Source organism: Podarcis liolepis (genome assembly GCF_965112155.1).
Source record: "Podarcis liolepis genome assembly, chromosome: 2".
In the NCBI taxonomy this organism is placed as follows: domain Eukaryota; kingdom Metazoa; phylum Chordata; class Lepidosauria; order Squamata; family Lacertidae; genus Podarcis; species Podarcis liolepis.
The window spans coordinates 120,930,818-120,945,647 of NC_139555.1; the positions used below are offsets into that span (position 1 = coordinate 120,930,818).

At 45.5% G+C, this 14,830-nt stretch overlaps 1 protein-coding gene across 2 annotated transcripts; it reads right to left on the bottom strand.

Annotated features, from left to right (window-relative positions):
* Nucleotides 1–244: 244 nt before the first annotated feature.
* Nucleotides 245–11,471, bottom strand: LOC310701271 (uncharacterized protein). Of its 2 annotated transcripts, none has more exons than XM_083491921.1 (6): nt 11,358–11,471; nt 9,298–9,778; nt 6,416–6,542; nt 5,266–5,336; nt 3,507–3,633; nt 245–2,434 (listed from the first exon to the last, which is right to left on the bottom strand). In XM_083491921.1, the coding sequence occupies exons 2-6, from the start codon at nt 9,712–9,714 to the stop codon at nt 1,071–1,073; spliced, it is 2,106 nt and encodes a 701-aa protein (XP_083348047.1). In that variant the 5' UTR covers nt 9,715–9,778; nt 11,358–11,471; the 3' UTR covers nt 245–1,070. The 2 variants fall into 2 exon arrangements, with proteins under 2 accessions (XP_083348047.1, XP_083348048.1); XM_083491922.1 differs by having other exon boundaries at nt 9,298–9,805; nt 11,358–11,431.
* Nucleotides 11,472–14,830: the final 3,359 nt, after the last annotated feature.

A 14,830-nucleotide genomic window follows, 5' to 3' on the forward strand; every position in this document is an offset into this window, starting at 1 on the left:
TCAGGTTACAGACTCCGCTAACCCAGAAATATTACCTCGGGTTAAGAACTTTGCTTCAGGATGAGAACAGAAATCGTGGGGCGGCAGCAGGAGGCCCCATGAGCTAAAGTGGTGCTTCAGGTTAAGAACAGTTTCAGGTTAAGAACGGACCTCCAGAATGAATTAAGTACTTAACCCGAGGTACCACTGTAGTCATCCTAAGAGGCCAGCCTCCCCTACAAGTAATCCTTCACCAACAGAGCAATAGCTTGTCACCAGGGCAATGCTTCCCCTAGTGTCCTTGCATTTTTTATTTTCTTTTACAAATCAGATTAAAATACATGCTCTAGCTTGAATACAGCAAACTGTTAAAAACACCCATCAACTACACTAAATATTCGTGTTATTAGCGGAGAAGATTGCTACACTTGGGCTGCTATTTTAATACTGAAAGATAAAAGAGTGGGTTTTCTAGAGTTCTAGAATAGGGTGCCCTAGAGTAGTGTGGATCTCTCCCTTTCCCAAACACACATGATTTGAATTACAGTTACAAAAAGAGAAAAAACACCACGGAAGGTCCGATATCATCACAAACACTGTTATTCCAAAACAGCAAACACCACCGACCACCATGGCACAAAGTTTTTCAGTAGCTGCAGTTGTTGGCATCCGTCTGCCTCGAGGGACAATGGAGTGCGCCTCTGGGGGTGAAGTCAAACCATCCTGTTAGCAGCATTGAAGTGACCTTCCCAGGGTGCAATAGCCTAAACCCAGGATGGAGAATTTTCAGGTCAGATCAGAACCAGCCAAAAGTTGGCTGTACCAGTTTACCATCAATAGCAGCTGCACGCTGGCAACTCTGAACTGGCGCAGTCATGTTGATAGAAGTCATAAGCCTCATTGAGAGCTAGAAACTTGATTAGTCATGTTATTGTTAAGTTTATCAATAACCTTTTTGTTTAAAGTAATTTTTTTTTTTAGACCTATTCCTTTTTGTTCTACTTATCATTAAACTTCATTTGTTTTATTTTACCATTTTAACCTATCTGTGCCTTTCATTTGCATCCAATTAAGGCTGGACCAATTGCCATCTACTCATTGAGAAAAAAACTAAAACACTCCAATCTTTCTCCTGGGCTGGAATTATGACTGAGAGGGCTCTGGAAAGTACTGGGATCTTGGGTAAGGGGGACATATCCCGGCCCTACAGAGGGAGGAATCCAATGACTGCTTACAGGATCCTCGTTCCAACACTCAGAGTGGATCCTCTGATGAGAAATGAGATTTCTTTTCTCGCTGAAGCTCTTCCCACACTCTGCACATTTGTACGGCTTCTCCCCCGTGTGCGTCATGTGATGTCTAAGGAGGTGCGCTTTCTTGCGAAAGTTTTCTCCGCACTCTGAGCACTTGTACGGCTTTTCCCCTGTGTGGATTCTCTGATGTGTAACAAGGTTTGTGCTCGTACAAAAGCTCTTCCCGCACTCGGAGCAGGTGTACGGCTTCTCCCCTGTGTGAATGCGGCGGTGCGAGGTGAGGCTGGTGCTCGTGCTGAAGCTCTTCCCGCACTCGGGACAGGCGTACGGCTTCTCCCCCGTGTGAGTTCTCTGATGGAAGATAAGGCTTGCATTCTGAGCAAAGCTCTGGCCGCACTCCAGACACGTAAACGGCTTCTCCCCTGTGTGGGTTCTCTGATGCGCCATAAGGGTCGAGCTATGACTGAAGCTCCTTCCGCACTCCAAGCACCGGAACGGCTTCTCCCCCGTGTGAGTTCTCTGATGTAAAGTAAGGTTTGTGTTCTGACTGAAACTCTTTCCGCACTCCAGGCATTTATACGGCTTCTCTCCAGTGTGGACTCTCAGGTGGGAGGTGAGCTGGGACCTGTGACTGAAACTCTTCCCGCACTCCGAGCAGGCGTACGGCTTCTCCCCTGTGTGGATCCGCTGGTGCCTCACCAACGTCGTCTTCTGACAGAAGCTCTTTCCGCACTCCAAGCAAGTGTACGGCTTCTCCCCTGTGTGGATACGCTGGTGAGTGATGAGGGCCGCGCTCTGACGGAAGCTCTTCCCGCACTCCAGACAGGTATAGGGTTTCTCCCCGGTGTGGATTCTCTGATGTCGGATAAGGCCTTTCCTCTGAGAGAAGCTCTTTCCGCAATCCAAGCATTTGTACGGTTTCTCCTCTTTGTGCGTTTTCAAGTGAGCGTTAAAGGTGGATTTGCAACTGAAACTTTCCCCGCACACCGGGCACTCGCTGCCTTCTTTCCCTTTCTCTCTTTTCTCTAGGACCGGGGCTTCACAGAAAGCTCCCCCCATGGCAGCAGAGGAAATATCCCTCGTCTGCTCATCCCCTTCCGTTTCCTTGCTCTGCTCTTCCAGCTCCTGTTCACAAGCAGCTCTTTCCAGCAATAATCTGGGTGCATCTCCCTCATTCCGAGCACCGAACTCCCAGCCATCACCTGCCGGAACAGTGAGAGAAAATCGGTAAGAGCCTGAGAGAGAGAACCAGGACCCCAAACCTAGGCAGCAAAACCGAGTTTAATGCCGTTCTGAGTGCTAATACAGGACAAATCTCAAGCGGAAGCAGTTCCTTTCAAGTTATAAAACGGGGACTCCTTCATGGTTAATAAAAAATAGACCACTTTTATTCATCTTGGTGTAAGTTTTTCTCTGATGTTAACTCATCCACACAGCCCACTAAATCTTAGCAAGTCTACTCTGAATTAGAGACCATCTGTAAATCGTTTTCAGGCAGTTCTCCTACAAGGAATAACATGCAGTAAACTTCAGATAGCTCTTCCAAAATTTTACCCTAGGATGGAAATCTATATTGTGTCCTAGCTCTATTGCCCAGTGTGTCATAGAAAGCCTCCTTTCGTCCACCTCCTGGATTCCCTGATCCTCTGACTTGTCTTTGTGTCCTACCACCTCCCCCTGGGTCTGAGTCTTCTTGCTCTGTGGGTTCCCTAGAGGGTTCCTCGGCTGGAGCCTCCCACCATTTGTCATCCAGCCAGTCCCTGACACCGCAGGCTTGAGGCTCCATAAAGATAAAGGACCATTAGGTCCAGACACAGACGACTCTGGAGTTGCGGTGCTCATCTCGATTATTGGCAAAGGGAGCTGGCGTACGGCTTCTGGGTCATGTGGCCAGCATGACTAAGCCGCTTCTGGAGAACCAGAGCAGCGCACGGAAATGCCGTTTACCTTCCCGCTGGAGTGGTACCTATTTATCTACTTGCACTTTGACGTGCTTTCGAACTGCTAGGTTGGCAGGAGCAGGGACCGAGCAATGGGAATTCACCCCGTTGCGGAGATTCGAACCACTGACCTTCTGATCGGCAAGTCCTAAGCTCTGTGGTTTAACCCACAGCGCCACCCAGGTCCATACAGGATGGCAAATCCCTGTCTCCTAAGAGACCCCCACGAGCCTGCCACAAGAACTGGACCCAAGCAAAGGATGCTGGGTTCTGATGCCGGCGGCCGTTTCAACTGTCAGCATCTGCCAAGTCAAAGCAAAAAAGGAAGCCTTACTGAGAGAGGCCAGGTTCCCACAATTCTCCTCCATAACTTTCACATGCAGGGCTCTCTGGGCCGGATCCAGCAACACCCACTCGTCGTCTGTGAAATACACAGCCACATCCTCAAAGGACACCCGATCCTGGAGGAGGAGGAGGAAGAAGAAAACAAATTTTCTTTTTTAAAAAGTCAGGGGCAAGGAACACGATGAAGAATGGATGCTTTTGAATTATGGTGCTGGAGGAGACTCTTGAGAGTCACATGGACTGCAAGAAGATCAGACCTCTTCATTCTGAAGGAAATCAGCCCTGAGTGCTCAGTGGAAGGATAGATCGTGAAGCTGAGGCTCCAAGACTTTGGCCACTTCATGAGAAGAGAAGACTCACTGGAAAAGACCCTGATGTTGGGAAAGATGGAGGGCACAAGGAGAAGGGGACAGCAGAGGACGAGATGGCTGGACAGTGTTCTCGAAGCTACCAGCATGAGTTTGACCAAACTGTGGGAGGCAGTGGAAGACAGGAGTGCCTGGCGTGCTCTGGCCAGGGGGTCACAAAGAGTCGGACACGACTAAACAACAACAACAAGAAGTTCTACTCAAGCGTAGGTCCACTGCAAGAAATGACCCGGTTAGGCAAGTCCAGTAACTTAGATGGGACTGTTCTGCATAGGCTGAAGGTGGGTAAAAGATTATTGTAGTAATAAATAATTATAAATAATTATAATTATAATTTATAACCCGTCCATGTGGCTGGGTTTCCCCAGCCACTCTGGGCGGCTTCCAACAGAATATTAAAAAAAAATTTAAAAACTTCCCTGCGAAGCTGGTCAGACGGAAAAAGAATCATAGAACCATAGAATTGTTGAGTTGGAAGAGACCCTGAGCATCATCTAGACCAACCCCCTGCAATGCAGGAATGGGGATCAGGCCTGCAACCTTGGCATCATCAGCACCATGCTCTAGCCAACTGAGCTACCTAGGTGTCAGGGGCTAGACTGAGGAGGAATCATGGGAGCCGCCCTCTCCCTTCTCCTGAACCTGCCAAGGGCAGGAGGATAGTATAGATTTAGAGCAGTGGTTTGCAGAGGGGCACAGTCCTGAGGGGAAAAGCTGGGAAATACTGGGTGAGGAACAACTAGAAGAGGAAATACCAGGAGAGACAGTGTTCTTGGAAAGCATTCCTGAGCCCCCTTTGCCTAGGGCTAGGCAGGCTTTGAGAGTGACAGAACAGAGAGCTCAGCGACAACAAGCTCAGATCACCCAACGTAGGAGTGATGTAGATTAATGGGGATGGAGGGGGTAAACCTTTACTGGGAGCTACGCCGTTTCTAGAGAGATATGCATTCCTTTGTCTCTCGCTGTGATTATTAAAGAAACTAACTGGGTGAGAACGCTCCTTTCGTCTGATCTGCTTATTTACTGCCACCGGGGGAGGGATCTGATCCCCTGAAGCCTGACACCAAGTGATATTGTCACCCAGAGAGTTTCCCGGCTTCCCAATGGATCTCCTGCTTGGTCACTATGAGAAAGGATGCTGGGATCGGCTGTGCCCTCTTTGGCTGCAAGCATCAACAAGGCTCTCCTGAGGTTCTCATGTTCACAACCGGAAAGCCTAGCCATGCTGAAGTTCTTAGGGGCTGGGGGGTGGGTTGCTCTTCATTAATGGACTCCCCTCGTCTTCTAGACGCTTCCTTCTTTGTAGTAAAGGGACAGGAACCTTCCGGGCCCTGGCATACAAGCTGCCTCCAATGATCCCTCCGGGATTCTTTCCCCTACCTGATCAGGCCCCACAGCCGCCATTTCCACTCTGCCAGAAGGAGTGCGGGTCGCCGGGGTCACTCTGTTGCCTGCGAGGAACACAAAAAGAGCGGGAGGATATTTCATTTCCTTTAAACATCTTGCGTTTCCATTTCAATCAGGGTGGATAAAAATCAATGATTTCTTAAAAAAAATAAAATTGGATATTTAAAATTTAAATTGGATTTTTTAAAATTTCAATGGGATTTTTAAAATAAAAAGCTTTTGGAGGGAAAAATCTAAAGAAAGTTTTCTATTTAAGTTACATTACAGTCCAAAGGCTATTCATCAGGAAATAAGGATATGTTTTAAGTTTTTCCTGCGTGCTAAAATACAGTCTAAGTTTATTTGTTTTTTAAAAAATGTTTAACCACATCAGTTAACAAACATGGATACATATGCTATAATGTTATTGTTTTAGTTAAACAAATTGTTTAAATTTCTATGAAGGAAATGATTATTTTTCTCCTTTCAATAAAGTAAAGCAGAAAAGTTGTCCAAATATAAACAGTCAACTTATTAAACCTCACAATAATTTCATAATTATCTGCCTATGTATAACCAAATCAGTAAATTTTGATATAACTGTAAAAACCAATCTAAAAATGTATTAAGATTATACCAGCAAGAATGAGTCTTTCTATAAAATGAATAAATAAATCAAGTCTTACTGATTTGTGATTTAAATCGTGATTTAAATCAAATCCACCCTGGTTTCAATATACCTGGTTTGCACACCATGCCAAGCTGTGGCTCACTAAACCATAGCTTGTTGCTCAGCTCAGGGGGAGAAGAGGCTGAGAAAGTGTGAAAGCAACATATATTTACAGTAAATAATTAAAGGAGTAAATTAAATGAATTTGGAAATGCAGAACATATGAAAACGTAAATTTAAGGAACCGCAGAAAGAGGAGGAAGGAAGTCAAATTCTGAAATGTTAAATGGATTGCAAAATTAATGAAATGTGTAAATTTGAAAACTATAAATAAAAAAAGAAAAAAGAGAAATATTTTTGGCAGGTGTCGGAAAGCGTACAGTGATATTGATAGCCAGGGAGTTTGAGACTGCGGGTGCTGCCACACTAAAAGATAAATTCTTACAAATGGAGACAGGCGGCAGTTTTCCTTACCTAGCGAGTTGGCAGTTTGGTCACACTCTTGCACGATCCACCTGAAGAATCGTCTTTCTCGGGGAGCTGAGGCTGCCTGCTGTGCCCCACGGAAACCCAGAGAGACTTCAGCTAGAGGTCCCTGCCCCTGAAGCAGAAAGGAGGGATAATATTATTACTAATTTCCTGGCCTAATTTCCCTAAGCACCCAGGGTGAGGTACAGCAATTAAAGCCCAACATTAAAACCACTTAATACAACTTACAGCCACAGGAGAAAGGTTCTAAAAAATCAGAAGCAGTGTTAGAAAATCAGATACAGACACAGTCAAACCTCGGATTCCGAACGCCTCTGCTTTGGAACATTTCGGCTCCCAAATGACAAAAACCCAGAAGTAAACGCCTTGGTTGTCGAACATTTTGGAAGCCGAACAGGCTCCCGGAACAGATTACGTTCAACAACCAAGGTTTGACTGTATAATCTAATCCCCAAACAGCATTTTAAACCTAGGTTACGGTCGCAACAATGGAATGTCCAGGTGCCAAGGTTTGTTTGGTTTTGGGGTTTTTTTTTTGCAATTGAACATCATCATCATATAGGAGTGTAGCATCTAGATCAAGGGAAGTAATAGTGCCACTCTATTCTGCTCTGGTCAGACCTCACCTGGAGTACTGTGTCCAGTTCTGGGCACCACAGTTCAAGAAGGACACTGACAAACTGGAACGTGTCCAGAGGAGGGCAACCAAAATGGTCAAAGGCCTGGAAACGATGCCTTATGAGGAACGGCTAAGGGAGCTGGGCATGTTTAGCCTGGAGAAGAGGAGGTTAAGGGGTGATATGATAGCCATGTTCAAATATATAAAAGGATGTCACATAGAGGAGGGAGAAAGGTTGTTTTCTGCTGCTCCAGAGAAGCGGACACGGAGCAATGGATCCAAACTACAAGAAAGAAGATTCCACCTAAACATTAGGAAGAACTTCCTGACAGTAAGAGCTGTTTGACAGTGGAATTTGCTGCCAAGGAGTGTGGTGGAGTCTCCTACTTTGGAGGTCTTTAAGCAGAGGCTTGACAACCATATGTCAGGAGTGCTCTGATGGTGTTTCCTGCTTGGCAGGAGGTTGGACTCGATGGCCCTTGTGGTCTCTTCCAACTCTATCATTCTACGATTCTATCATTATTATTCATTTCATTTCGGTACTGCTTTATATTTTACAGAACAGATCTTCCAAGTGATTTGCAACATTCAAACATAAAACAGGAATTGGTTCAGAGTAACTTGGACCTTTTGGTTTCTAACCAGTTGGTCCTGATTAAAACAAAACAATCCAGAACAAATCAAATTAGAGCTTATTTCAGATCCTTCTCCAAGGGATCTTTCGCTTTCGCCAGTCGCCAGCCTGGTGCACCGAGAGATCTCCACACGATCCGTGCCAGCAGGCTCTTCTTACGCTCTCTTGCATTCCTATACTTGACAGAACATTCATAAGCCTGAAACTCTTTTCCTTGCTTATTTTAGAAAAGGAACACAAACATACTAGAAAAGTGACAAATGTGTAAGACAAACTGTGCCCTCTGAATTTGATATTATGCTGAAAAATTCAAGGAACATTCTTTCACCTCTGGTGGACTTGCCCTAGGGTTAAGGCTTTCTGGGAAATGATATATAATGAATTGAAAAAGGTATTTAAGTATACCTTTTCTAAGAAACCAGAGGCCTTCCTCCTGGGTATTGTTGGTCAGAGGGTGTTAAAGAAGGATCGAACTTTCTTTATGTATGCAACAACAGCAGCAAGAATACTTATCGCAAAATATTGGAAGACCCAAGATTTGCCCACCCTGGAAGAATGGCAGGCGCAACTGACAGACTACATGGAACTGGCAGAAATGACTGGCAGAATCCGAGACCTGGGAGAAGAGGCAGTGGAAGAGGACTGGAAAAAGTTTAAGGACTATTTACAAAAACATTGTAAATTGTATGAGTGTTAAGAAGGATGCAGGACTGAAAACAACATGGCACCAGCAATTTAGTTGAAAAAAATATGTGAATAAGTGATATCTGAGAAAAAGATAAATTTTGGAATAACATTATGTCTAAATTAAGTATTTAAGTATCTGATAAAAATATCTAAAGTCGGAGACATAATATTTGAAAATTACAAAATAGGAGTTGAAACAAGGTGATAAATTGCTGTTTATAATTATATAATTGGGAACGCAGGAATGGGAGATGTGAGGAAGTCCAAAAGGTTAAGAAAATATGGTTGTTGGATATTTGATCTTGTTGTATGTTTTCTATTTTATGTTACTCTTTTTGCTTTTTTCTGTTTTTCTTTGTTGTATTTGGGTGATGGTTTTATATGTGTTTGGTGAATTGAATGTTTAAAATCCTTAATAAATATCTTTAAATATATATATATATATATATATATTATGCTGAAAAATTCATGCCATGTCCAAGCATTTAAAAAAGGAAAAGGAAATGGGGAGTGGGAAGAGAAAAGGAAGAAGAAGAGGAGGAGGAGGAGGAGTTTGGATTTGATATCCCGCTTTACCACTACCCGAAGGAGTCCCAAAGCGGCTAACATTCTCCTTTCCCTTCCTGCCCCACAACAAACACTCTGTGAGGTGAGTGGGGCTGAGAGACTTCAGAGAAGTGTGACTGGCCCAAGGTCACCCAGCAGCTGCATGTGGAGGAGTGGAGAAGCGAACCCGGTTCCCCAGATTACGAGTCCACCGCTCTTAACCACTACACCACACTGGCTCTCACCACACTGGAAAGGGGTAGGCAAAGTGTTGGGGGCTTGGATTTCCTCCTCCTTTTGGAAACTAGTGGGGTTTTTTTTTACTTTATTCATGCTCACATTTTTGTCTTTTGGAACTACCAGAACAAAACTCTCTCTCACCTTCTGCTCTTCCTGCTTCTTCTCCTCTGCCCGACTCAGGAGGAAACCTTCGGCCAGGGCCACCGCCTGGGAACTGGTCTCTGCTCTGCATTCCCTGACCCAGTTCTCCATCTCCGGGGGGAGGACAGCCAGGAACTGCTCCAGGATCACTAAATCCAGGATCTGAGCCTTGGTGTGTCTCTCTGGCTTCAGCCACTCGTGGCAAAGATGGTGGAGTCGGCTGCAAACCTCTCGGGGCCCCTCGGCCTTCTGGTAGCAGAAGCGCCTGAAACGTCGGCGTTGGGCATCCCAGTCAAGGGCATCCTCCTCGCCCAGGATCTCTGGTGTGGTTCTTTCCCAGAATCCCCCGCTGCTCCCAGTCTGGATAACATTCTGGCGTCTTCCTGCTTTCAGCTTAGCCAAGGCTCGCTCCTCCATTTCCCAGCCGCGCTCCGAGGTCACCCTCTCCCGGGCCCCCAAAACAGCTTCCTCCTCTTTCCACCTGCGATCACCCAAATGGATTAGGCTTCTAAACCAGCAGAGAGCCAGGAAATCTTACATGAAATGTTACACTAGCAGAGCATTCAGATAATAATAATAATTAAAAAAAAATATTTATACCCCGCCCTTCCCAGTTCAGAAAACCGGGCCAGCGAGGAGACCAGGGGAGAATTAGCTATAGGATCCCAGAGCGGGCAATCTTCATAAAAAGGGGAAGGGGAGGGGAGGAAGGGGAATAAAAGATCAAGCTAAGTTCAAATTGAAAGCCAGGCGGAATAGCTCTGTCTTACAGGCCCTGCAGAAGGAAGTAAAATCCTGCAGGGCCCTGGTCTCATGGGACAGAGTGTTCCACCAGGCCGGAGCCATCACTGAGAAGGCCTTGGCCCTGATGGAGGATCTGACTTCCTTAGGGCCTGGGACCTCTAAATTATGATTATTCATGAACCTTAAGGTCCTTTGCAGGGCATACCTGGAGAGGTGGTCCCGTAAAATTGGCAATCTCATTCGGGCATCTATATATTCCCCCCTAGCCCATACCAAAGCGTATTACTGTATTTCAGGATTCAGATTACGCAACGTATTCCATAAGAATCGTCTATTTAACACCCTATTCAAACTACAATACAGAATACTATTTTTTCCCTTGTAAGTATTGGACAGGACCCTGAGGGTCATCTAGCCCAACCCCCTGCAATGCAGGAATCTCAGCTAAAGCATCTGTGACAGATGGCCACCCAACCTCTGCTTAAAAACCGCCAAGGAAGGAGAGTTCACCACCTCCCGAGGCAGAATGCCTCCGAAGGCCAGTTTTTGGTTAACTGCAAGAGGGGAGAATTGCAGGCAGGGCTTCCTACTCTCAAATGTGCAATGTTTAATTGCGTGTAATGTTCAATCACACACACACACACACACACACACACACATATATATATATATATAATGTTGCAAGCTGCACAGAGTGCCAGCAGCAACCCAGTGAGATGGGTGATGTGCAAATAATAAATAATAATAATAAATTTTATTTATACCCTCCCCTCCCCGGCCAGAGCCGGGCTCAGGGCGGCTAACACTAATAAAATTACAGTAAAAACATAATAGGGGGGGGAACCAATTTAAAATACAGGTTAAAATGCAATTTAAAATGCAGCCTCATTTTAAAAGCAGCCCATAATATGATGATGATGAAATCGGGTGTCCCTATTTTCAGGGGAGGAATGTGGGCTGCTGTCCTCCCTCCAGGAGGCTGCAAATGCCTCTGAAGGCCAGCTCTGGGGAATTGCAATGGGAGGGAATTGCAAGAGGGGCTTCCCACTGGGGGTTGGGGGGAGAAGCTGTCTTGCCCACTGTGAGGACAGGATCCTGAGCCAGGAGGGCAGGGCTCCTCCTTGCAAGCCAGCCAGCCAGCAGCCCGCCCACCTGCCTTGCCCCCTTCCTCTCCCCTCCGTTCAAAGGCTCTCCCCACTCATAGAACCATGCAATCTGAAGATTTGGGAAGGGAACCCCAGGGGTCATCTAGCCCAACCCCCTGCAATGCAGGAATCTCAGCTGATGCATCCAAGACAGGTGGCCATGCAACTCACCAGCTCCTTCCAGCAGGCCTGCTGCAAACAAAGACCCCCCTTTTTTTTCTCCCAGGGAAGGGGGCGGGACAGGAAAGAAGCTGTCACTCTCCTCTGCCCTTGGCTGGCTTCCTTCTTTTGCGCCCCCCTCTAGGAAGCGCAGCCGGACTCTCTCGTTTTAACCCCGAAGTGGCCGGGGATTAGAAACAGCTGCAGCTGCAGAAACAACCACGGTCTCGCTGCTACGGATTCACTAATCGCGACTGCTCCTTAAAAAACAATGATAATTGTTTTATTATTGTTTTAAAAATGCATTTCTTTCTCTTTCCTTCGAGGTGCAGGAATGTATACAACTTTAGGAGCAAAGTGTTTAAATGTGTTGTTGGAATTACCGGTTTGCCCTTGATCTTATTTTTGTTATGTATTTTGTGTCTTTTCATCAGAGAATAGTAGTGTTGGGACACTGAGGGTCATCTAGTCCAACCCCCTCCAATGCAAGAATCTCAGTGCTGAAATTGAATTGAATTTTATTATTACGGTCACAGACCAGTTCCGGCTCACTTACAAAATCAGGAAAATCATAAAACACAACAGGAATACATTGAATTGCAATTGGGTAGAACAGAGAATCTCAGTGTTTGCTGTCTTTGCCAATAGCTCTCTCCCGCACAAATACACACAACCCCACCCACAGAAATAAATTATATGGAAGGGTATGTTCCCTGAAAATTAAGATTCGTCGTCATTGTTTGCATAGATGTTTTCTTCGCTTACATCCTTCTGGTTCTGCTGTCCCAGGAGAAGGACAAGATCTGCTGCCAAACGTGGCTGTTCTTCAGAAATCCCACTGTTGTCCACTTTGAAAAGGAAGTGGTGGAGGATGTTATTGGCCCAGAGATGGAAAGAAGATAAAAGTCCCAACCAGAGAAGAATGGCAGATTAAGTTGATGGATTAGGCTGAAAAGGCTAAAATGACCGGAAGAATCAGAAATCAGGAAGACCAGATTTTTAGTAAGGAATGGGGGAAATTTATAATTTACCTTAAAAAACCATTGTAAACAGTTAAAATTGTTAGTAAGGTTGGAATAACACTTGTAGTTTAATGATGGATTTTGGATATAATGGAGATGTGAAAGATCTGGATTATTAACAAATAGGCAGGAGGAAAGGGCTAACAATAGGACCCACAAAGGGGAGGAAAGAAGTCAAAGAGATTCTTTGGAATCCTGTTTCTATGTTGTATGTTGGATATGTGACTGTAAAACTGTAATTTGAAAAACCAAGTAAATATTTCTTTTTCAAAAAAATAAAAGGAAGTGGTGGGACTGTGTGCAAGGTTAGGGATGCCGTGCGAGTTTGACCAAGCAACATAAAAACCTTTGCGGAGAGTCTGATGACTTAGGGGGGGAAAGGAGAGCCTGGCTGTTGAATCAGCCCAGTGGTCCAGCATTCTGTTCTCACAGTGGCCAACGAGGGGACCTCATGGGAAGCCTGTAAGAAGGAGCTGAGCACAAGAGCTACACTCTACCACCCCTTGCCATGCCCAGCGTGGCATTAAGAGGCCTGACCATGGAGGCACAGCCAGTACGTTTCTGAGCACAATTCAAAGTATTGGTGCTGACCATTAAAGCCCTAAATGGCCTCAGTCCATTATACCTGAAGGAGCATCTCCACCCCATCGTTCTGCCCGGACACTGAGGTCGAGCTCCGAGGGCCTTCTGGCGCTTCCCTCCCTGCGAGAAGTGAGGTTACAGGGAACTAGGAAGAGGGCCTTCTCGGCGGTGGCACCCTCTCTGTGGAATGCCCTCCCAGCATTCCATGGAAATAAACAACTACCTGACTTTTAGAAGACATCTGAAGGCAGCCCTGTTTAGGGAAGTTTTTCATGTTTGATGTTTTGTCGTTTTTCGTTTCCCGCAGACTGTCTCACCAGAGTGGTGCATGCTCTGGTTATCTCCCACTTGGACTACTGCAATGCGCTCTACATGGAGCTACCTTTGAAGGTGGCCAGGAAACTACAACTAGTCCAGAATGCGGCAGCTAGACTGGTGACTGGGAGTGGCCGCCGAGACCATGTAACACTTGTCCTGAAAGACCTATATTTGCTCCCAGTACGTTTCTGAGCACAATTCAAAGTGTTGGTGCTGACATTTAAAGCCCTAAACATCCTTGGCCCAGTATACCTGAAGGAGCATCTCCACCCCCATAGTTCAGTCCGGACACTGAGGTCCAGCTCCAAGGGCCTTCTGGCGGTTCCCTCCCTGCGTGGTTACAGGGAACCAGGCAGAGGGCCTTCTCGGTAGTGGCACCTGCCCTGTGGAACACCCTCCCACCAGATGTCAAGGAAATAAACATCTGAAGGCAGCCCTGTTTAGGGAAGTTTTTAATGTTTGATGTTTTATCATGTTTTTAATATTCTGTTGGGAGCCGCCCAGAGTGGCTGGGGAAACCCAGCCAGATGGGTGGGGTATAAAAAATAAATCATCACCATCATCATCACTGTCCCTGCAGGAGTGATTTCCAAATCCTCTTGAATGTGTCTTAATTCCCAAGGCCAAGGCCAAGAATATTCTTAAACAAGGAAAAGTTTTTTTGACTGAGAGAGAGTTCATCCAAATCAGAGAACTGCCAGCTACTTCCATGACTAATCTGTAAATTTAAAGGCTAGGACAAAATACTTGAATATATGCAACAGAGTAGAAGATTAACAATGGACGGCCATTTTAAAAACTGATTCGAACTCAGGATCCAGTTAATTTACCTCTGCTTCCTCATGGAAACTGAAGGGTAATTAGGCACAGCTGGTCCAGTCCCCTCAGGGCCCTTCAGACACCTGTTGTTGCTTTTATGCAGCGGTAATGGACATAATAATAATTGACACAACATGTAACTTACACATTACAGTGGTACCTCGCAAGACAAATGCCTCGCAAGACAAAAAGCTCGCTAGACGAAAGGGTTTTTTGTTTTTTGAGCTGCTTCGCAAGACGATTTTCCCTATGGGCTTGCTTCACAAGACGGAAACGTCCTGCAAGTTTGTTTCCTTTTTCTTAACACCGTTAATACAGTTGCGACTTGACTTCGAGGAGCAACTCATAAAACGCGGTGTGGTAGCCTTTTTTAGGTTTTTAAAGACTTTGGTGATTTTTGAAGCTTTTCCAAAACTTTCCCGACACCGTGCTTCGCAAGACGAAAAAAATCGCAAGACAACAAAACTCGCGGAACGAATTAATTTCATCTTGCGAGGCACCACTGTAGTATGTTAGTATTGGGTTTATACCGGCTATCCCACACCTCATTCTGATTTCTTAGTAGATCTGAGATGCTTCCCAAATTCAAAGGGCCAAATTCTAGATGAGAATATAGAGCGCCAAATTCAGAAGAGCAGGATCTCACAGTCATTACTCCTTCTAAGATTATATAATCTTATAAGATTATACAAGATCATAATACATGGGGATACATTGCCACAATCAGATCTGCATGTGCTGCCT